Here is a 22,059-nt window from a genome sequence, read left to right on the forward strand (position 1 = left end):
ATTTGTACATATTTGTATACTGTTGTATATTATGTTCTGTTAATAATAATAATAATAATATAAAAAAAGCAATGGTGAAGCAGTTTGAAGCACAAAGTACTTGTGATGCGCCGTCTGGTGGTGCATAGGACAATCTGCATATTTATAACAATGAACCATAGTCAAATTAAAGGAGCAATATGTAATTTATTTACTGTACTAAAGCATAAAACTATCATAATAAATTATCAGAGATTTATGAATCATGCTAAATTGAAATACTGGCTTCTCCGAATACAATGATAACATTGACAGAGTTATAAATAATCCACATAAGATTGTTTATCATTTGCAAACAATAAAAACATTACAAACATATACATTAGCTGATCAACTTACAGGCTCGTCGCTTGCCATTGTCTGTTGCGTGTCCTCAACCTGGCTTCGAGTCTGTGGCGGGGGATAGGCTACGTCTCTCTAGAATATTTTTAATTTGGACTGCAGTACCCATTTTAAACAGTTGATGTCAATGTTACATATTGGGAACTCATCTCGGTTTTTGAGCAAGAATGTTCCTCAAGTACAGACTGTCAGTTTTTGCTGCTCATTTAAATAAAATAGGGTAGAAATTATTTATATAAAATAAGGTAGACATTATAGAAATAATTTATATAATATAGGGTAAATATTTAATTGGATTTTTGTATTTGTCAATGTTGTCATTACTGTTACTGTTTTTAATATTGTACCAATGAGAGAGTTGTATAATTGTGTGATATGACAAACAAATAATGAATATATAGTTAGGTCTACCGTTTGATGCGTCTCAGTTTGCCCTCCCACAGTTTATTCAGGTAAATGACAAACTTCTGTTTATGCTGCTGCTCCTTTAACTGCGCTCAGCCAGCTGGAAATCTACGTCACACCATATGACCTGCATTTATATCATTTGTTATATTAATTTATCTTTTCGACCGGGGATATTGCAACAGCGCAGACTGCAAGCTATTGATTTGCATCACATGAAAATGTCGCAAACGAGCGATAAATGATAAAATGATCACCAGAGCAGAGTTGTGTTGACGCAGAGCAGTCACATGAACTGAAGATGGCGGACCACAACTCAGGAGCATCCGAGCACCCGAGCACTGAAGTTTCGCCAACTTTAGTTTCATCGGATGAATTCATCAAACCCCAGATTCTGGACAGCGATGGACATTTAGCCAATAGTCCGGAAGAGTCGCTTTCTCCTGCCTCGGTCATTTACTTTAAGGAGGCGCTAACTTACAACTCAAGTATACAGGTTACAAAGCAAGGCTTATCATCTCTTCCTGCACCAGTGCAATATGAATACCAGGCTAAGAAAACAAGAAGTAAGTATAGGCTATCTGGTTATGTATATATGTATGTGATGTGTTGGTGTTTGTTTCACCATTACATTGAGTAACAGTTGATCCGAACTGTCAGATCAGCAATCTCCCGTTTCAATGTCAACATTGCAAAATGACAGATACTGCAGCGTGTATTCAAGGTTCAATTTATCAAATGTATCACTTCCTATTCAACGGGAAACTAAAATTTGAAGCCCAAAAAGTATAAATGCAGCATAAAATAATCCATGGGACTCCAGTGGTTTAATACATGCTTTCAGAAGTGATATGATAGGTGTGAGTGAGAAACAGATCAAGTAATTTTTTACTTTAAAGCTCCACTTTCAAACAAGCCATCCTAAGAACTCTTCTCTCCTAAAAGTTCTTTTACTGCTATTTGCAGTCTTCATGCTGGGCAGGGAGGGAGGATTCCTTTTTTACTATTAATTATTTATCTGTTTTTCACCCACACCTATCATATTGGTTCTTAAGATATGGATTTAACCACTGGAGTCTTATAAAGTAATTTTATGGTGCCTTTATAGCTTTTTGGACACAAAGGCTCGTAAGCTCATCTGTTAAGAACTACCGTGTTATGCCTGGAAGCATTTACTATTACATCTATGAAATATTTAATATATTAACAACCACATAAATGCAAGGTCAAAATGTGTGTGTTGAGTGTGAATGTCAGATGTAAAACACACTGTGGCTCAAAACCAAATGCGTTGCCTACATTGACTGCATGTTTGGGCATCAGAACAACCGGTTCTAATGTGAAAAAATGTTGTCTATATGTTTAAGCATCTGGCACAGCCTTAAAGTCTCAGTCTTCTGAATTCTTTTGCATCAAATGCACATCTAGAACTGTTGTGAAATATCTCATGGATATGTCATTGCTGTCATGTTATTTATTTACTTGCCTAGATTAGAGAGTTGGCCACAGGGGCATATCTAGCCTTTTATTAGGACTGGGGAGCAAGTAAAAAAGGTCAATTATTTATTTGAATAAATTTAATAAAATAATTGTTTACACAAAGATTTAAACTCTCGTAATTTGCTCACCCTCATTCCATCCCAGATGTGTATGACTTTCTGTCTTCTGCAAAACACAAACAATGATTATTTTAGAATAATATTTCAGCTCTGTTGGCCCATAAAATGCAAATCAACAGAGTCCAGAACTTTGAAGCTCCAAAAAGCACAAAAAGGCAGCCTTAATGTAATCCATATGACTTCAGTGGTTAAATCCATGTCCCCGGGGTAGAGGTTTGCATTCCCGCAGAACTCCCTTAGGATCTGCATGAGCGAGATGTCGTTCAGCTCACGCAGGCACAGCCATTCCCCATCCACCGGCACGCAGACGGTACGTCCATAAGTTGTGGATGGAGTGGGTGGTCAAAGAATACCCTGAAAAATACAATGTGGACATCTGTTTTTATTATATAAATTTATGAATACAAAAAAAACAATAATTCATATTTTATTTTACAACAAATTTATTTCTGACAACAATAAACAGAAAATGCAATGTAAAAATGTGCACACAGCACTTGCATCAAATTATTCAATATTTAGAGCATGCTATGCAGGTAGTCAATGGCACTTAAGATGAATGGCAGATCAGAGCGTGGAAACACTGTGACATCAAATGATGTGAAACTCGGTTTAAAAAATGGTCACTTTAGTTTTAAAAAATCAGATGGGCGTCATGTCACGCGCCATTCGAAATAGCAACAATACAAAAAAATGTTTTCTTTGTGTACACTTGTTGTTTATTTGTATGGCCCAATGTGGAAAATGAATGCGGGGTTGCGGTCGAGCAGAAATGACTGCATACAGAGAGTGGGTGAACTTGGTGAACTTAAAATTCAGCGGGAGCACTTGGGTGCAAGATAGCAAACTTGCGGGGGCGGTAGGTAAAAAACTGCCTGCATTGTCTTCTATTTAGAAGCAATATATATGTGGGTGAGAAATCTATCTATATTATGTTCTTTTTACTATAAATTCTCCTCCCTGCACAGTAGATGGTGATATGCACCATAACCTTTAGACAAGGTTTCTCACCTATACCCTCAGATTGCTACAGAAAATATAGATTTAGCCACTAGAGTCATATGGATTACTCTTATGCTGGCTTTGTGCTTTTTGAGCTTCAAAGTTATGAACACTGTTGATTTGCATTGTATGGACCAACAGAGCTGAAATATTCTTCTAAAAACCTTTGTGTTCAGCAGAAGAAAGTAAATCATACACATCTTGGATGGCATGGGGTGAGTAAATGATGAGAGAATTTTCATTTTTGAGTGTACTATTTCTTGAATATTTGGGAGAGCCCCCACTCACCAACCGAGCACCATGCATTCAATACGGTGACTTTGGGAGTGAGAAAACCCAAAACTATTCATTGCTTGAGTAAGCTGTGACTAAAATCAATTCAGAATATTTTGCTTACCTGCTTTACCAATCATTGAAATGACAGAGTCAACAGAATGATTCTGTTGTGAAATTGGGGCATTGTTTGTTCTAATTTTTGAACAACCGAAAAAAAAAAAAAAAGACAGACATGGTTGCTGAAATGCCAGGAAAATGCTTCTCGGTAAAGACAAGGATTGTCACAACAGAAGTGTATCGCGCACGTGCCCCTCATTGCCCATATTGAGACATTGGGCTTTATTCGTGAACCAATCAGTACACAATTTGTGTAAATAATTAAAAAAATATTCTTGTGTAAAATGTCCCATTGAATTCAAAGGGAATATTTACACAAGAATGGATTGAACAATTTACACACAAATATGTTCTGCTCATGTTTCACGAATTAGGCCCATTGTGTGTGCTGCTTAGTTGTGTTGTTTCACACAATGTGTTATTATTTAACTATATTTGTTGCCTGATTGCTTTTTTTGAGGAAGTAAATTATTAATGAGCATGGCCACAACTACTGTAGACATTCAAGGGGATGCCCCCTCTCTTTTATTCAGATTTTTGGTCAATCAGTACAGGTTGATTCAGTAACACATTCTTAGACTTTAATGGAATAATTCACCAAAAATGAAAATTCTTTCATCATTTACTCACCCTCATGCGATCCCAGATGTGTGTGACTTTCTTTCTTCTGCAGAACAAATTGTGATTTTTTTTTTTTAAAAACATGGAATTCAACATTTCAGAGAAAGTAAAACAAATCAAATAAAGGCCACATAAAAGAAATTCGGTGGTTAAATCCATATCTTTAGAAGTGATATGATAGGTGTGGGTGAGAAACCGATCAATGTTTAAGTTATTGTTTTACTATAAATCTCCACTTTCACTCTTTCACATTTTGAAAGTGAAAGTGGAGATTTATGGTAAAAAAGATTTAAATGTCCATAATTAGTTTTTTTTCTTCATCATATATATATTTTTTTTTACCCAAATCTATCATATTACTTCTAAAGATATGGATTTAATCACTGGAGCCTTATGGATTACATTTATGAAGCCTTTATATAATTTTTGGAGCTTTAAAGTTTTGGTCACCACATACAGATTTTAGATATTCTTCTAAAGATCTCAATTTGTGTTCTGCAGAAGGGAAAAATGTCACACACATCTGGAATGGGATGAGGGTGAGTAAATGATAAGAGAATGTTAATTTTTGTGTGAACTATCCCTTTAAAATTTGGTCCCCCCCAATACTGAAGATTTGGTTACATTCTTGTTGATGAGGTTTAAAAAAAAAAAGAAGAAGAATATTAGGTTCTTCTCTTTCAAGGGCTTTGTATTATGCTTTTTTCATAATTTCAAACACTGTGGACACATTGATTCGTCTTGCATGAAGTGCCGTGTTTATCCATCTGGCTCATCTTAAACACTTTGCCCAGTAAACAGCAGTTTTATCAGCAATTATCTGAATCAAGTCTTGACCATTAGGACATCCATCCTTCTGTTGTGCAGCATGTGGATCATTGACAACAGCCCCCCACATCTGACAGGCCTCTCGGGAGCCGTGTCTCTCTGCTAGCACCATCTGCTCACGTGACTCCCACAATCCTCCTCAGCATCATAACAGCCATCTTGGTCAACATCCTCCCTCTTGCAGTGTGTGCAGCCAATCCAGTTATTACAAGCTGCGCTGTGAGGGAGGGAGGAAGAGAGAGAGAGAGAGAGAGAGAGAAAGAGACATCTCTGATTGTAGCTCCACTGAGGCTCATGCAGCATTTCAATCCTCTGGCTGTGTAAAGCCAGACCAGAGAGCAGACGAGCCTTTATTCACATTGTGGATTTTAGCTGTTGTTGCTCATTCACAGGACAAGGCTATTTAGCCACAGCAAAATTGCATCCCTTCTGTCAGGTTTGCCGTGGACTGCTGTTTTCTCTTCCCTTGCTTCCTTCTTTGTTTTCTTGGTCTCTCTCCTTTTTCCTTCGTAGTGAAGAAGACTAGCGGTTGAAGTGGATTTTTTTGTTATTATTATTTAATTGCTTTGTTGGTGTTTTACACTGCATCTGTCTCTTCGCTGAGGGCCGCCTCTGGAAGTGTTGTTGTCATCGCAGCTATCAGCTGAGTCACCATGTCTGATCTGACGTCCCAGAGTGATGCCCCCACCCCCACTACAGACAAGATCACACAGGCTGCCAGAGAGACCATCTACCTATGCAACTTCCGTGTGTCGGTGGATGGGGAATGGCTGTGCCTGCGTGAGCTGAATGACATCTCGCTCACGCCAGATCCCGAGCCGGCTCATGAAGGTAGGCACGCACACCATCACTAGGCCTCTGTGGCTCTTATTGTACTGGGCGGTGCTGGCTCAGCCTTCCTCCATCATGCTCACAGCATTCCTGCAGGCCTGTTTGGAAATGTTTTTTTTTTTATGTAGAACAATTGTGTGTATTGGTTTTTATTTAATTTCAGTTAAATTACCACCGTTTTGTCTAGTTCTTTACCCAATACAAATTGATCCACTTTACAAAGAATATTGCTTTACAAACTTTATAGTTGTTTTAATTATTGTCACAATGAACAAATTAACCATATACACCATGCAGTATAGAAAACTCCTTGCACTGAAAGGCACTGCAATGCAAAAATAGTATCTAGTATCTGTTTTGACAGACTATTTCGGTTAGTATTTCAAACTGTTGGGATCATTAAATGTAAGACAATGTTTTGAATGCTTGAGCATACAATTTAAAATAACTAAAACAAATGGCCTATGTGACATCATAATGTACATTCTATGTATGCTAAAAGTGCTATGTTTTAAATTTTTTGTTCTGTTCTGAATATAAATAAAAGGCATTTTGGAAACGTGTTTTCTTTTGGTTTTTATTTATTCTCTTTTATAAAGAAAGAAGGTGGCATTTAATTGTTTTGGGTCTTAGAATAGTGTTGGGCTCAGAGCTCTTAATTGGCTGCCCTGACTATGTTGTATTAATCCAGTGCATGGAGAGTCAGGATTTACTGTGTCAGTTGTTAGAATAGCACACTGGGAAACACAATCATGTGGAAAGTTTCTATTGGAAACAATACTGTTGCCCTGGAGAGGGGCCTGAGATTCCCAGTCAATGAAATGGCTTAAAGGGATGTGATCATTCGGCAGTAGTGAAGTTTGACCAGCAGCCATGCAGGAGACTAACAGCAATGATTATCTCAGGCTAATTAACTGGCAGAGCTGGAAATGGACATTGACCAAGACCAGGACTAGACAACAAGTTTTATCTGTTTACAGCGTTGTGCTAATATGTCTCAACCAAGACATTTGCAAACATAAGAATTGCTGGACCAAAATGGCATGTTTTAGGTTCTGCATTTGTATTTTTGTTTTGGTAACACTTTACAATAATGTTCCATTTGTTAACATTAAGGAACTAACTAACAATGAAAAATACTTTTACAGCATTTATTAATCTTGGTTTGTTCATTTCAACATTATACATTTTTAAAATCAAAAGTTGTATTAGATAACATTAGTTAATGCAAAATGAAAGAAAATTGTATTTTTATTAACTAACATTTAACAAAGATTAATAAATGATGTAACACATATATTGTTAATTGTTTGTTTGTGATGCCTAATGCATTTACTAATGTTAACAAATGGAACCTTATTGTAAAGTGTTACCTCTTTTTTTTAAGTCTACCAAAAGATTCCAGGAGCTAAAAAATAATTTTTAGAGTAACTCTTATTTGCTGTCATATTTTATATAAATAGCCGATTTAAAGATGGTGACTAACAATCATATCATTAATGTTTTGTGATTCAACATCCCACATGTAGCTCTCATTTTAGTGTATGCTCACTTGACTAGACTCCAGTCTTACTGTTAATACATCTTCAAGGAAAGTCCCCTTGGAGACATTTGACATAAATAAATACATCGCAGTACCGGTGAGGTTTTTACCTTGTTTCAACATTTTCCTGGTGGCCTGGTCTGTTTCACTGCATGTAGGTGTTTTTTGTAATGTATTCAGTCTGCTCTTCTCTGCTTGTTTATGTTTTGATTTTATGATTGATTTTTATATTTTCCTCACAGCCAAGCCACATAGAAAACCTTAAAGCTAAAAAGCATGTATGAATATGTTCAACAAAAGGGATGTCATTTCAAAGGGTTTGAATAAAGAGGAAATAGTGAATTCTTTCTTGAGGAATTCTGTCATAAATAAGTTTAGATAAGTTGTCACTACAGTCTTGCAGAACAAATAGGCCATTGTTTGAGATACTGCTTTGTCTAGTGTTGACACATTCTGCCGAATTACTGAGAAGCACCATTCCCCATCATTCAATTCAGATGTAATCACCTTTCCATCTGTCCCTACTGATACTGCGTTGCACGAGCATTCTCAGAGACACTTGTTCTGGTCCCCTTTAAACCAGGAAGTATTCACATTCATATAAACCGTGGTGAGCATGGTTCAGAGGTTGCAATTTTCCTGTAATGTATGACAATCAGTAAGAGAGAGATAACGCAGGTACTACTATATGCTTGTTACACCAAAATATGCTAAAACATTGTGTATTCCCTCTTGTTGTAATGTTTTGGTTTACTCCCATGATGCGCATGACCCAATCCTTTTATGCATTTATTTTCCATGGCCTGTTGCAAAGACTCATTTGAGGATTTCAGAGATTTGGTGGAGCAAATACAAATGGTTGATTAGTTTAAAGGTGTGTATGGAGGAATAATTTTCCCTTTCCACCTCATTCCTGCCTCGGGCACCATCCTAAATCCACAGCAGGTGTGGCTGTGCAGCCCTGTTTTTACTTAACAGCAGCCTAAACTGCACATAGCACCAGAGATGACAGGCTCAATTTAGCAAGAGTCAAACACCTTGGCCTTTTATAAAGTTGATCCAAGCAACAAGAAATGTTTTAGTTCTCTTTGTAACTAGCAAAATATCTGGCTACCCATTTGGCTGATTTGCACTTGTCTGGCCTGGTTTAATTTTGCTTCTCATGTCTTGGCTGCCCCACCCCATTCTCAGGTTGATTTGTCTTTTTATTGCATGGTGTGACTAGCATTACATGCCAATTTCCTGGTTTTTCACATGTACTGTATCCACTTGGAGGCCTTCCAAAAAACTTAGATTGAAATTCTCCCATCATTTACTCACCCTTATGCCATTCCAGATGTTTAAGACTTTCTTTCTTCTGCAGAAGATTTTTAGAAAAATACTTCAGCTCTGTAGGTCCATACATTGCAAGTGAATGGTGACCGAAACTTTGAAGCTCCAAAAAGCAAATGAAGGCAGCTTAAAAGTAATCCATAATACTTCAGTGGTTTCATCCAAGCGATACAATCATTTTTGGGGGAGAACAGACCCAAATATATCCCCTTGATGATCATAACTACACTTCTAGCGCCATCTAGCGAAGTAATCGTGATGATTTCAAGTGGGAGTGGTGGTGGCATAGTGGCTAAAGCACAGGGCTGTTAATCAGAAGGTCGTTGGTTCGAACCCCACAGCCACCACCATTGTGTCCTTGAGCAAGGCACTTAACTCCAGATTGTTCCGGGGGGATTGTCCCTGTAATAAGTGCACTGTAAGTCGCTTTGGATAAAAGCGTCTGCCAAATGCATAAATGTAAATGTAAATGATGGTCCCTGGAGAATGCATCAAAAGACATGGATTAAACCACTGTAGTTGTATGGATTACTTTTATGCTGCTTTTAAATGCTTTTTGGAGCTTCAAAATTTTGGTCACATTCACTCGCATTGTATGGACCTACAGAGCAGAAATTTTCTTCTAAAAATCTTAGTTTGTGTTCTGCTGAAGAAAGAACGTCATACATATCTAGAATTTTTGAGGGTGAGTAAACGATGAGAGAATTTTCATTTTTGGGTGCAGGATTACTTAAACATTGGACATACTGTATATAATTTTAGGGACGCTGAATCAATCTCAGTTTTAAAGGAGGCAACCTTTCTGTGTTGCATAGTTTTGACATTCTGGTTTTGCTTGTGTAGCCATAATACAGCAGTTCCCAACTTTTGAACTTTCACAAATGTTAAGTTATGGTTTGCTTCACATTTTCTTGTGAGACTCAACAAAGCTACACAGCAACCCTACACTTAACATTTTCATTGACAATCCATTATTTTGTATGAGTGCTGGTAATTTAAAATAAACTTTAGTTGAAGCAACAACACTTAAAGACTCTCTCGTTCCATCGTTTTTAATTTTTACACTCAATGCACTGTGAAAAATGACCTGCCTCTTGGATTATAGCTCCTGTCTCGCCACCTGGAAAGCAATGAGTCTTTTTTGTGCTGTGTAAATGCAGGCTCAATTGAGCAATGAGTCAAACACCTTAGCCTTTTATAAAGTTGATCCAAACAACATTAAATGTTTTTGTACTCTTCAGCAGCCTTTGTCATTCCTAACAGACTCTCAAATTCTTACTGCTATTGCCAGACATGGATTAAGAATAATGATGTTGCAGTAATAATTGCATTAGTTTGGGTGTGTTTTGGATCAGGCTGGGTAAGGCTTGTGAACTGAAATGTGAAAATGTAATTATCTACTTTATGTAATTTTGATTCGTAGTGTGGTTGGAATGTTCTAGTTGGAGATTTACAACCACAATCAAAAGCATCATCTGTCAAGGAGTAGATTTTAATATGAATTTCTCTGCTCTTTGAAGAGAAGCATAACTGAGGAACATGAATGTGAAGTTTCAGTGGGGATGAAATCTATGACCATATACTATGTGTGCATGATATAATTTGAATGATGTTAATTGAATACATTTCATATTATATCAACCAGAACCCTGCTTTGATTTTGTGTAATGGCAGATGTAAAGGAATGCATGTAACCACAGTCAGTGGAAAGTTCCCATGAAGACTTTACTCTGAATTATCTGAGAAAATCTACATTCCAAACCTTCATTTACTTCTGTTAAATAATAAGTTGGATGTCTATGAGTTAGAGAATTGTATGATATCAAGCATAGAGTTATAATTTTTTATAAATCTCCAATTTGTTGAATTGCAGATCCTAAGGACCCCATTGCCATCGAGAGGCTGAACCTGATGAACATGGCCAAGCTAAGCATTAAAGGTTTGATTGAGTCTGCACTGAACCTGGGTCGCACACTGGACTCAGACTACGCCCCACTGCAGCAGTTCTTTGTCGTCATGGAGCACTGTCTGAAACACGGACTTAAAAGTAAGCACAACAATTCCCAACTCATATTTTACTGTACTCATATGGGAACATCTGGTCCAAATTTGTGTCATTTAATTTCACAAAATTGACATGAACTTCTGGGTGCAACCTTTTCCTAATTACAAATAGAAATAGTGTTTTGGTATGTTGTGTATACCTACACAGCACTTGTTAATTCTGCCATTACAGTGTACACAGTACAGTTTGTACTGTTTTGTAATGCTTAATCTTAACAGTTTTGTGAAACTACACAGTGGTTTAGACAATGCAACCAAAGTCTGAAGTCCAAAATTCATGTCTCCTACTTTTAAGGTAAGAAGACGTTCCTTGGTCAAAACAAGTCTTTTTGGGGTCCTTTGGAGCTGGTTGAAAAGTTGACTCCAGAAGCTGGGGAGATCACAGCCAGTGTCAAAGACCTCCCTGGGCTAAAGTAAGAAAAAACCCTCAACTTGAACAATGCATTTCTTTTATGAATTTTCTGTTTATCATTCTTAAGTTGTCTTTTTTATCAGAACCCCATTAGGTAGAGGCAGAGCATGGCTTCGCCTGGCCTTGATGCAGAAGAAGCTCTCAGACTACATGAAGACCATCATCAACAGAAAAGACCTGCTCAGGTACACTTCCTGCTATTGGTCCACCATCTGTTGATTGCTAGTTCTAAATTAATGACGTTAATGTGACATATAAAAGCCATTGTGGTCTTGTTCCTTATATTTGCCGCTGTTGGATTCCTCAGTGAATTCTATGAGACCAATGCTCTAATGATGGAGGAAGAAGGAGCAGTGATCGCTGGGCTGTTGGTTGGGCTGAACGTCATTGATGCTAACTTGTGTATGAAAGGAGAAGATTTAGACTCACAGGTAACTGTTAGTTATTATTTATATATATATATATAATTAAGCAGTGATTATCAACTGCTGGGTCACAGTTCTGTTCTGATAGTGTTCCAGACAGCAAGAAAAATTCTCAATGCAAATCATTAAATGCAATTAACTATGTATGTTGCATGTTTTTGTTTACTTTTGTACTGTAAAACATTTTAGTAATGCGTTGATGAACCACTTGATGTCAAATGTAAAATCTGATTTGTGAAGTAAAAAAAACATTCTTGTTGCATTTTATGTTATTATCGTTGTCCTCTGGTTGTTTGTCATAAAAGAGAACTAGTCAAAAGGTGAATTCATTGGTATTAGGGGGAAATAAGTTGTCCACTGATTCTCTTTAGGTTGGAGTTATAGATTTTTCAATGTATCTGAAAGACGGAGCCCACAGCAGCAAGAGTACTGAGGGGTAAGTTCATGTTCAACTTTCACAATAAAGCGATTTGTTGTTGACTGACAGGTTTTTTAAAGGGTTAGTTCACCCAAAAATGACAATTCTCTTATCATTTACTCACCTTCATGCCATCCCGGTTGTGTATGACTTTCTTTGTTCTGCAGAACACATTTGAAGAAAAATAGAAAAATATCTCAGCTCAGTAGGTCCTTAAAATGCAAGTGAATGGTGATCAGAATTTTGAAGCTCAAAATCAAAGACAGTCATCATAAACCTCATCCATATTGCTACAGTGGTTAAATTAATGTCTTCTAAAGTGATACGATCGCTTTTGGTGCGAAAAAGATCAATATTTAAGTAATTTGTAACTAATAAAACAAACAGATACGAAGACAGATTTAAACCAAAACCAACGAAGCTTCTGTACAGCATTCCTCTTTTTTTTTTTTTGGGTGCACTATTCCTTTAACTCAAGGTCAAAAGCTCCATATTACCTCTAAATATGCTCTTTGTTTGCAGTGATGGGCAAATCACAGCTATTCTTGACCAGAAGAATTACGTAGAGGAACTGAACAGACATTTAAGGTGTGGTCATGTCACCAACACGGCTGCAATTTTGTTTAGCTGCTGATTTGGAAAGCATGACTAATCTCACATTCTCTCTCTGAATTCCCATTTCAGTGCATCAGTGAATAACCTGCAAGCCAAAGTGGATGCACTGGAAAAGTCCAACACAAAACTTACAGAGGAGGTGGGTAATAATTATAACTTCATTGATTACTGAAGTCATACGAGACTAATAAAAAGGTGAATAATGATTTAACAGAACTAGATTAACATGCACACACTGTCTATTCAGTATGTAGTTGAGTGATACACTGGCTTTGTGGGATTTAATAAAGTAAATGAATAGATGTTAGTACTAACTCTAGCACTTGCTAACTCCAGCTAACATTTTCTCATTATTTAGCTTGCCGTCGCAAACAACAGGATCATCACTCTACAGGAGGAAATGGAAAGAGTGAAGGAGGAAAGCTGTTACTTAGTGGAGTCCAGTCGCAAGGTGAACTTCATTTGTTTTCAACCCACAATAATCATTAACTCGCACAACATTGGTTCACTTCATGTTACTCAAAATCTTATCTTGAACTATATACACAAACAGAGTTCCCTAGGAAGAGTGCATTCACATAACACAATTTATTTTGGAAGTGGTGTGCTATTTGGTCTGATATTTGAGCTGCATTCCTCTTGAAGGCCTTAAGGGCAGATGGTACTGCAAATGGTCAAGTTCTTGGAGAAACTCGCAAACAGCTCAAAGAGGAGACTCAGCTCAGACTGGTGAGTCATGCATTCATTACTGTGTGTCTGTACAATTTTCACTCTCACATCTATATCAAATACTTTTATCACTCTTGTGGAATGTTCAAAGGATCAAATCAATGTTCTGACATCTGAGAAACCTTATAGGTATAGTCTACCCAACATGAAAATGAGTTTCATTTACTTAACCTCATGTTGTCCCAAAACCTATAAGACGTTATGTCTTAAGTGGATATTAAAAGAAAATTTTAATTGGAATGTTGGAATGGACTGACAGCCTCAGTCACATTCACTTATATTGTATTAAACAATATGCAATGAATGAATGGTGATGAATATTAAACATTCTGCATAACAACAACTTTTGCATTCTATGGAAGATAGAAAGTCATATGGGTTTGGAACAAAATGAAGGTGTGTTAATGATGACTGAATTTCTTGGTAAATTATCCCTGTAAGATACTGAGTGTGTGTGTTTATGTAGGATGTAGAGAAGGAGCTGGAGGTGCAGATAGGGATGAAGCAGGAGATGGAGTTATCCATGAAAATGCTAGAAAAAGACATCTGTGAAAAACATGATGCTCTGGTGGAACTGAGACGGCAGTTAGATGACCTGCGTGCAATCAATCATGAGCTTTCCACCAAGTCACAGGTATAAGACACACACCCATCCACAAACAACCAAGACTTCATTGTTATTCAGATTAAGAATATTACAACTATGTTAGTACAACATTTATCTAATGTACAAAACTCCCTTTATTTTTTATGCAGCATGTTATTGGTGCCTGTTTTTATGTGTCTGGCCTGTAGAGCTCAGAGGCCAGTGCAAAACAGAAGAGTGACATCATCAGCCGCTTGGAGCAGAAAGCAAACCAGATGGCGAGCATTATTAAACAACTGGAGGGCAGGTGAGAACGTCTTACAAATCTTCACAGCAATCACAAATTACACAAATACTAAAAACCTAAAGCACACAATTCTTTCAGTTAACCATGAACTCAGCGGTTTATACATTGTGGCGTTTAACATTACATGGATTTCCAAGATTGTTCAGGATGGGCAGATTTTCTGCTCAGTGATCAAGAATAATCAAGACGTAGAGAAATCTGAAATCACGAGCATCATGGGGTTCAAAAGTCCATATTGATGATCTGGGATTCAAAATAAAATGTAATGTGATTTGTTCAAAAAGAAATGCATTAGCATAAAAAGATTCTACACTCTTTCTTGCTCATTAAAGGAATAGTTGAAATGAAAATTCTCTCATCATTTACTCATCCAAACGTGTATGACTTTTTCTTCTGCAGAACACAAATGAAGACTTTTAGATGAAATATCTAAAATCTGCCTCGCAATGCAAGTCAACAGGGTCCAAAACTTTGAAGCTAAAAATACACGTAAAGTCAGCATAAAAGTAATCCATACTACACCAGTGGTTAAATTAGGCTTGTGATGGTATAAAATGTTCATGTCACAATAATTGCTGAAGCTTTTATCATGGTATTTGGTATTATCATGATATTTAATTACATTACAAAAATGCGTTGAAAGATAATCAAACTTTATTGGTGTTCTCTTAATAACAAGTTTAATTACCTTTTCAATACCAAACTGGTCAAAGAACTTGGAAAAGAATCAACCATCAACACCATAGATACATAGCCAAATTTAACATTTAGTTGGTGTCTTAATATTTAAATGATCATTATGCCATGGGACCACTGATCATTATAGACCTTGTTTTGTTGAGGCTAATGTTAAAGTAAGGCTACACTAATTCAAGCCAGCTACGAGGCTATAGCCATTATGCATGTTTTTTTTTTCTGGATGGCAAGCAAGTTGCTAATAAAAAAAGCTAGGTACTAGCTACAAATTTGATAACTACAAGTTCACACACACACTGAATGGCAACATATGTTTGCGTGGCGTTTTAACTTGAAATTAATATTGAAATCATCATTGTGCCACATCGCCATTATTAATTACAGGACTTGGTATTACCTGATTCCAACTGTCTTTTAGTTTTTACTACGAGACGCAAACATTGCTGTGTAGCTTGCAGAGTTGTAGCAAGCTACTCTTCTGCCAACTAGACATTATCTGTAAATGACAACAACAGTTCACTTTCTTTGGCGTCTTAGTGGTCAATTAGCTAATTGTCTCTTAGAGTGATGTCTCTCAGTTTTCAAAAACTATTTGGAAAAACGAGCAGAACTGTCACAACGTACCTTTATCTTGCTGAATTGAACAGAATGATTGTCCTGCAAAAGAGCGATCATGTTAGAGGTGTTTCCGTGTTTCGCTGCCACTTGTCTGCCGCATGTTTTACACAAAGAGAAACCAACACTCCCTCTGCATTTTTATGGAACCCAAAATACTTCCACACTTCCGACTGATAAAGGGTCAGCTGTGTTCCTCATTCATTCATGTTCTTCTCTATGCTCATTTGTTTACATCAGAGTGTGCATGTGTCATTTGTGCCACGTACATGCAGTGTTGTAAATCTCAATTAGTTGATGGAATAAAAACTACTGTGCGATCAGAAAAATCGAAACAATTTGGATAAAAGGTTATCTGGAATTATTTACGGTATTTTGAAATGCCCATGATATACCGTGTAATCGAATACAGTCACATGCCTAGGTTAAATCCATATATTCAGAAGTGATAAAATAGATGTGGGTGAGAAACAGGTCAGTATTTCAGTCCTTTTTTTATATAAATATCCACTTAGCCCTCCTAAGAGCTCTTCTCTCCAAAGAGTTCTTCTTATTTGGTTTTTGGCGATTTGTATTCTTCACACAAATCGCCTCCTACTGGGCAGGGAGGACAATTTATAGTAAAAATGTACTAAAATATTGATCTGTTTCTCACCCAAACCTATCTATCTATACATACCTACCTTCACATTCTGAAGACATGGATTTAAACATTTATAAGGATTACTTTTATGTTGCCTTTATGTGCTTTTTGAGCTTCAAAATTGCTTTGGATGGAACTACAGAGCTGAGATATTCTTCTAAAAAATGTAATTTGTGTCCAGCAAAAGTAAGTCATTCACAAGTAAGACGGCATGATGGTGAGAAAATGATGAGAGAATTTCCTTTTTTGGGTGAACTATTCCTTTAATCAAATAAGAACATTTGTGACTTTGGCCATACTAACACCTTTTCCTAAAGGGCATATTTCATTGCTTCCATTGAAGTACACAAGATGCTCTTTGGAACATTCTCCGATCATGCTGGGATTTGGAACAGCTCAAGTACATGCTGCCATTAAAGTAAAAGAGGGGACATAATGTGCTAAATACTAAGACATTCTGAGATTCAAATTATTATTTGAACAATTCACTCAAATTGTCTTGCTGATAAAATTTTGAATAATGATAACATCTGGTGCTTGTAAAGCTAGTCCAATCTTTCCTGTATCAGTTCTTAGCAATGTTGCTGCATCTTGCAGGTGGGCATCAATCTTTTTCTACAATAACTTCTTTCCTTGTTGTTTTCTGTCTTATAATTTCTTTGCGCTTGCCTCTTCATTTTACATTTCTTCCATGCTCATTTTCTTCTCTTTCTACTCATCTTCCCTGATCAGTGAGAGTGACATGGCTAAACAAGCACGAAACTTGAACACAGTTGCTGGAAAACTCCTCCAGATGCCGCAATAAAATGATCGCAAACACTGGATATTTTCCAAAAAAGTCTAAATAAAAAAAAAAATCAGATCTTCAGTTTGCTTTTGCATAACATAGATGACTAGGGTATTTATTTTTTACTGGGGTTCAAATACGTTGCCGTTATTTTGTCTTATGGACTGAAAACGAAAAATGTTGCTTTCTTTGTCCCCCCAGCACCATCTCTCAATATTGTACTCCTAATTTAGTGCTCATGTCTATAGTCTCCTTCTGTGTGTTTTAGCAAAAGTAAAATGCAGCTGTTTTGGCCAATCATAGAACTGGCCTGTGCCCAAATTCAGATTGCTGATGGCCCTGATGACCATCTTTGATTGGTTTCGGTCAGATATGTAAATTTTAAGTGATGGCAGTGCATCTCTATTATTTCTCAATACTGAAAAAGAGGCAAACAAAGCTGGTGCTTTATAAAAGTCATAAACCTGTCGAACACAGCACGGGGATGCAAAATCATCCGAACAAAAATGTACAATCTTTTTTATTTGAACGTATGCAACACCATATTATAAGGTTAATTTGTTATCTCTCCTTGACCATGTTAAAATTTAAAACTTGGACCTAAATATTGACCAACTTGCTTTAAAGGGAAAGTTCACCCAAATATTTTAATTCTGACATGTTGTTCCAAACCCATATGAATTTGTTTCATCTGTGGAACACAAACAGAAATACTCAAGATGAAAGAGAGTCATATGTGTTTGGAACAACATAAGAGTGAGTAAATGATTGATTCGTTTACATTTTTGGGTGAACTTTCCCTTTAAATTACAAGATGTTGAGTGCTTGGATGGATGCCCAAGCTAAACAAACTAATTGAGTATGACTCTTCAAAGCATATTCAGAAGGTTATGTTAGCTTGTTTTGCAAGAAATTATGTTGAGTGCAAGATTGTGTGCCTGGATTATTCTAAAGCTTAATGTAAACTTATTTAAAACCTTAATTTGATGCAGTTGAAGTCGATGCCAAATGTCAAAGCTTTGTGAATGGACTGAAGTGTTTGTAGACATAATATAGATGTGAACTGTTGAACAAACATAGCTTAATAAAAAAACAATCAGACACTTGTCAGACTACTTTGCCTTCTTTAGCGTGTACAGTTTCTAGCCGTTTACATCATCCTGTCTTCTCCAGCTGTCTTTATGTCCCTCTCTCAGTTCTTTATTATGCTTTTATTATTTAATTCATCCTCCTTTCCCATGGCTTTTAGTTTTCATTTCACCTCATTAAGTTAATGTGGCCCAACTTCAGATGTAAGAAGGCAGAGCGAGAACGGGACCTGGCGGACGAGGCCAATTGGCTTTTCAAACAGGAGTTTGGGGACAAGATTGAAAGTCTGCAGCAAGAGGTGGAGCAGTTACGAAAGCAGAGGTACTGACATTTTCCTTACCATTGTTACTGTAATGCCAATATGATATAATACAGTTTATGAAGTGGATAGTTCTGGTCCTGGATGCTGATTGGTCAATACAACGTTCCAGCTGTGGTCAAATTAACAAAGTAATCAAATAGCTGATTATTAATGAAGAAAAGCTGATGATGCAAAACAAGTGTTCACCTAGCTACTGTGAATAACAGTACAAAGTACCCATTTAGAACATGTTGACGTTCTATAATTTTTTCATATCAGGGTCTATATCTTTTACTCTTTTGTAGTAGCTGAACTAAAAGAAATACTTGTTTTGCCAAGCGCTCGCATCTGCGTAGGCATTCTTGCATAAAATATGTTTCTGGCCTAACCATGCCCTTTACCCATACCCTTGACCCTCTTGTACCTTATTGCTTAATTATTGTTAAATGAGACATACATACAATTTAATTTTGACTGAAATTAAATAAACACATTTTAACTGCAATGTAATAAAAAAATCGAAGAGTTCATTTAAACCAAGTATAACACACTCATGGTCTCACGTGGTGTCCTAATGTCAAAAAGCCATTCTATTTTCTTGGTGTGCAATAGATCAGTTATGGAACATGAACTCAGGAAATGGAGAGAGCATCATAGAGTTCACAGTTCTGATGGTCTTTTTGGCACAACTCCACCACGGAGAGATGTGCGACAGCATGTGGAGGAGATCAGAAAGGTAAGACTTTCTTTTCACTTGAAATTTGGCATTGTAATCTATGAATTTCTGTTTCTTATTTTCTTGATCCGTATAAATAGAGTGTAATTCAGACTTTGTTGTGTTTATACAGGAGTTAGAGGCTGTCAAAAAAGAAAACTACACATTACGCACAGCACTGGAGGAAAAGTCAAGTCTTGGTTCAAGTTTGTAAGTATTTCTTACTACCCCAATTCCAAAAATGTTGGGACAATGCTAAGAAAAACAAAAAGGATTGATTTGTAAATTCTATTCACCCTTTGATATATTAAAAGCAATAACGCAACAAATTATTTCATGTTTTGTTATTTATTATTTCATGGTTTAGTTTTTTTTTTTTTGTCGTTGAAAATATACACTCATTTACCACATTAACTCTTAAATATTTGCGCACTGAAGACACAAGTTTAAGTTTAGCAAGCAGATTGTGCCCCATTTATCCATTATGCAGGTTATTATTATTCATTATGTCATTATTCAGCTGCTCAATTGTACAGGGTCTTCGTTGCTTTGTTTTGTGCATAATAATGTGCCACACATTCTCAGTTGGATATAGGTCTGGACTGCTGGCAGGCCAATCTAGCATCTGCACTTCTAATTACACAGCCATGAACTTCCGGGCAGTATGTGGTTTGGCATTGTCCTTATGGAAAACCATTTCTGAATGTGCATGATCTCTGATCCCTCAGATGTCACTGTCTTTTAAAACCTTAATTTGTCTTTTATGGATATCATGACACGCTGCACCCACAGATGCAAGTTAAGACATAACTTCTCTGGGCTCGGTCTCATCTGAGATGGAAAGTAGGACAGTTCTGTTGTCCATGTTCTAAATAGCTTTTGTAAAAGAGAAGCAGCCATCATGTTCTCCATGTCAAAGAGGAAAAGGACCATCCAAGCTGTTATCAGGATCAGGTCCAACAGCCAGTGTCTGTATGGGCCAGGGGTGTGTCAGTGCCATGGCATGGGTAACTCGCACATCTGTGAGGGCACCATTAATGCAGAAATATATGTACACATTTTGGAGCAACATATACTGCCAGTTACACAGCATCTTTTCCAGGAACATGCCTGCATTTTCCAGCAGGACAATGCCAAACCACATTGTGCGTGGCTGCATAAACGTAGGGTGCAGGTGATAGATTGGCCTGCCTGCAGTCTTGGCCTATCTCCAGTTGAGAATTTGTGGTGCATTATGTATACAACTGTTGTGCAGTTGAAGACCTGCATAATGGATGAATGGGGAAAATTCTGCTGGCTATATTTTACAAACTTGTGTCTTCAGTTATTAGAAGAAATGGTGATGTTACACATTGGTAAACACTCATACAGTACTATTCATCCTGTCCCAACATTTTAATTACTGGAGTTATAAATGCTGAAAGGGATTCACATAAAACTGTATAAACTTATGCAATGTTATTTAGAAGGAAACTTTTTATTTATTTTTTTTTTCTCCCTCAGGACACTTTCACATGAAGATGAACAGGTAATCTACATTCCACTGTCAGTTATCTTTGTAGTTTTTATCTTAGAGATTCTCTGTAATATTTTGGGATCTTTTATATTCATTAATGTCCCTCTTACTTGGTAGGATCAGTCTCTTTGTTCAGACATTGACCCATCTATCTGCCCTATGTGTGAAAACCAGGACTCCCTGACCACACCCAAGGTACCAAAACAATTCAAACTTTAGTAGCCTTCAAACAGAGTTCTCATTAAATGAAACATTTGAATATGCTTTTAATTGCCTTCAATGAATAACTTTTGATTGCTTATTTTAATTTAAGAATGTAATGGATGGTATTGTTTAATGTTGTGCTGCCTGATATGGTTTGCAGTTACCAATGCCATTGTATAAATGTGCTGTTTGTAGTCAGTCAGCCATTAACAGTTTTTGTTTTCAAAAATGTGTCCAATAATAGGGGCTTTTATAAAGATAAAGTCATGAACTCAACATGGCAGCCCCATGAGGCGGTCCAGCTCTCTGTAAAATAAAAGGTAGCCAAACGAATTACGCCACTGATATGACTGGAGTCTCTTATCTCATCTGAGTACATCATTTTTCAAAAGTACTATTTATTTCTTAATGGATAAAGCTTTTTTAAAGAGAATTTGTTTTTGTGAACCTTCAACCAATATTGTGTTTTTACTTTTTACATGTATAATTAATACATATTAAACATAAGTCCTGTTACATTACTTTCAAGTGACATGATCTTCAGAAACAGTGACACTTTTGCAGGTACATTCAGATTGCTTCAGATTGTGTCTCTTTATTATTTCAGAAGCAATGTAAGAACTGCAGTGGTGTGTTCTGTGAGAACTGCATGGTTAATGAAATCCCACTGCCTTCCTCGATCAACCCTGAACACGTGTGTGACATCTGCTACTCACAGTTACTGCAGCAGTACGCCTCCACCCCATCCTGAGGCATCTCCTTCATATCAGAGCATATGCTGTTCTATCAGTAGCATTAATCAATAGGTTATTTCTTAAAAAAAAAGTGCAGTTCTAAACTAACACATCACATTTTGTATCCTAAAACAGTACCAGACATCTCATTTCCATTTTTTTGAATGCAACATTTGCCAAAAAGTTATTTTACAAAGTGTGTATGAAATGCTTTAATATAAATATATATATATGTATATATATAAATA

At 36.7% G+C, this 22,059-nt stretch overlaps 1 protein-coding gene across 4 annotated transcripts; it reads left to right on the forward strand.

The window, feature by feature from the left end:
* The first annotated feature begins 862 nt into the window (after positions 1 to 862).
* Positions 863 to 22,051, forward strand: LOC127635228 (protein RUFY3-like). Of its 4 annotated transcripts, none has more exons than XM_052115121.1 (18): positions 865 to 1,352; positions 10,829 to 11,002; positions 11,315 to 11,432; positions 11,515 to 11,616; positions 11,739 to 11,862; positions 12,228 to 12,292; positions 12,797 to 12,862; positions 12,959 to 13,028; positions 13,248 to 13,340; positions 13,535 to 13,618; positions 14,085 to 14,252; positions 14,414 to 14,511; positions 18,543 to 18,662; positions 19,255 to 19,378; positions 19,491 to 19,567; positions 20,861 to 20,885; positions 20,991 to 21,068; positions 21,685 to 22,051. In XM_052115121.1, the coding sequence occupies exons 1-18, from the start codon at positions 1,088 to 1,090 to the stop codon at positions 21,826 to 21,828; spliced, it is 1,995 nt and encodes a 664-aa protein (XP_051971081.1). In that variant the 5' UTR covers positions 865 to 1,087; the 3' UTR covers positions 21,829 to 22,051. The 4 variants fall into 4 exon arrangements, with proteins under 4 accessions (XP_051971093.1, XP_051971081.1, XP_051971102.1 ...); XM_052115129.1 differs by lacking the exon at positions 865 to 1,352 and adding an exon at positions 4,799 to 6,080; XM_052115133.1 differs by lacking the exons at positions 18,543 to 18,662; positions 19,255 to 19,378; positions 19,491 to 19,567; ... (1 more) ...; positions 20,991 to 21,068; positions 21,685 to 22,051 and adding an exon at positions 17,198 to 18,535 and having other exon boundaries at positions 863 to 1,352.
* Positions 22,052 to 22,059: the final 8 nt, after the last annotated feature.

The sequence above is a fragment of the Xyrauchen texanus genome, chromosome 4 (genome assembly GCF_025860055.1).
Source record: "Xyrauchen texanus isolate HMW12.3.18 chromosome 4, RBS_HiC_50CHRs, whole genome shotgun sequence".
Taxonomy (NCBI): Eukaryota; Metazoa; Chordata; class Actinopteri; order Cypriniformes; family Catostomidae; genus Xyrauchen; species Xyrauchen texanus.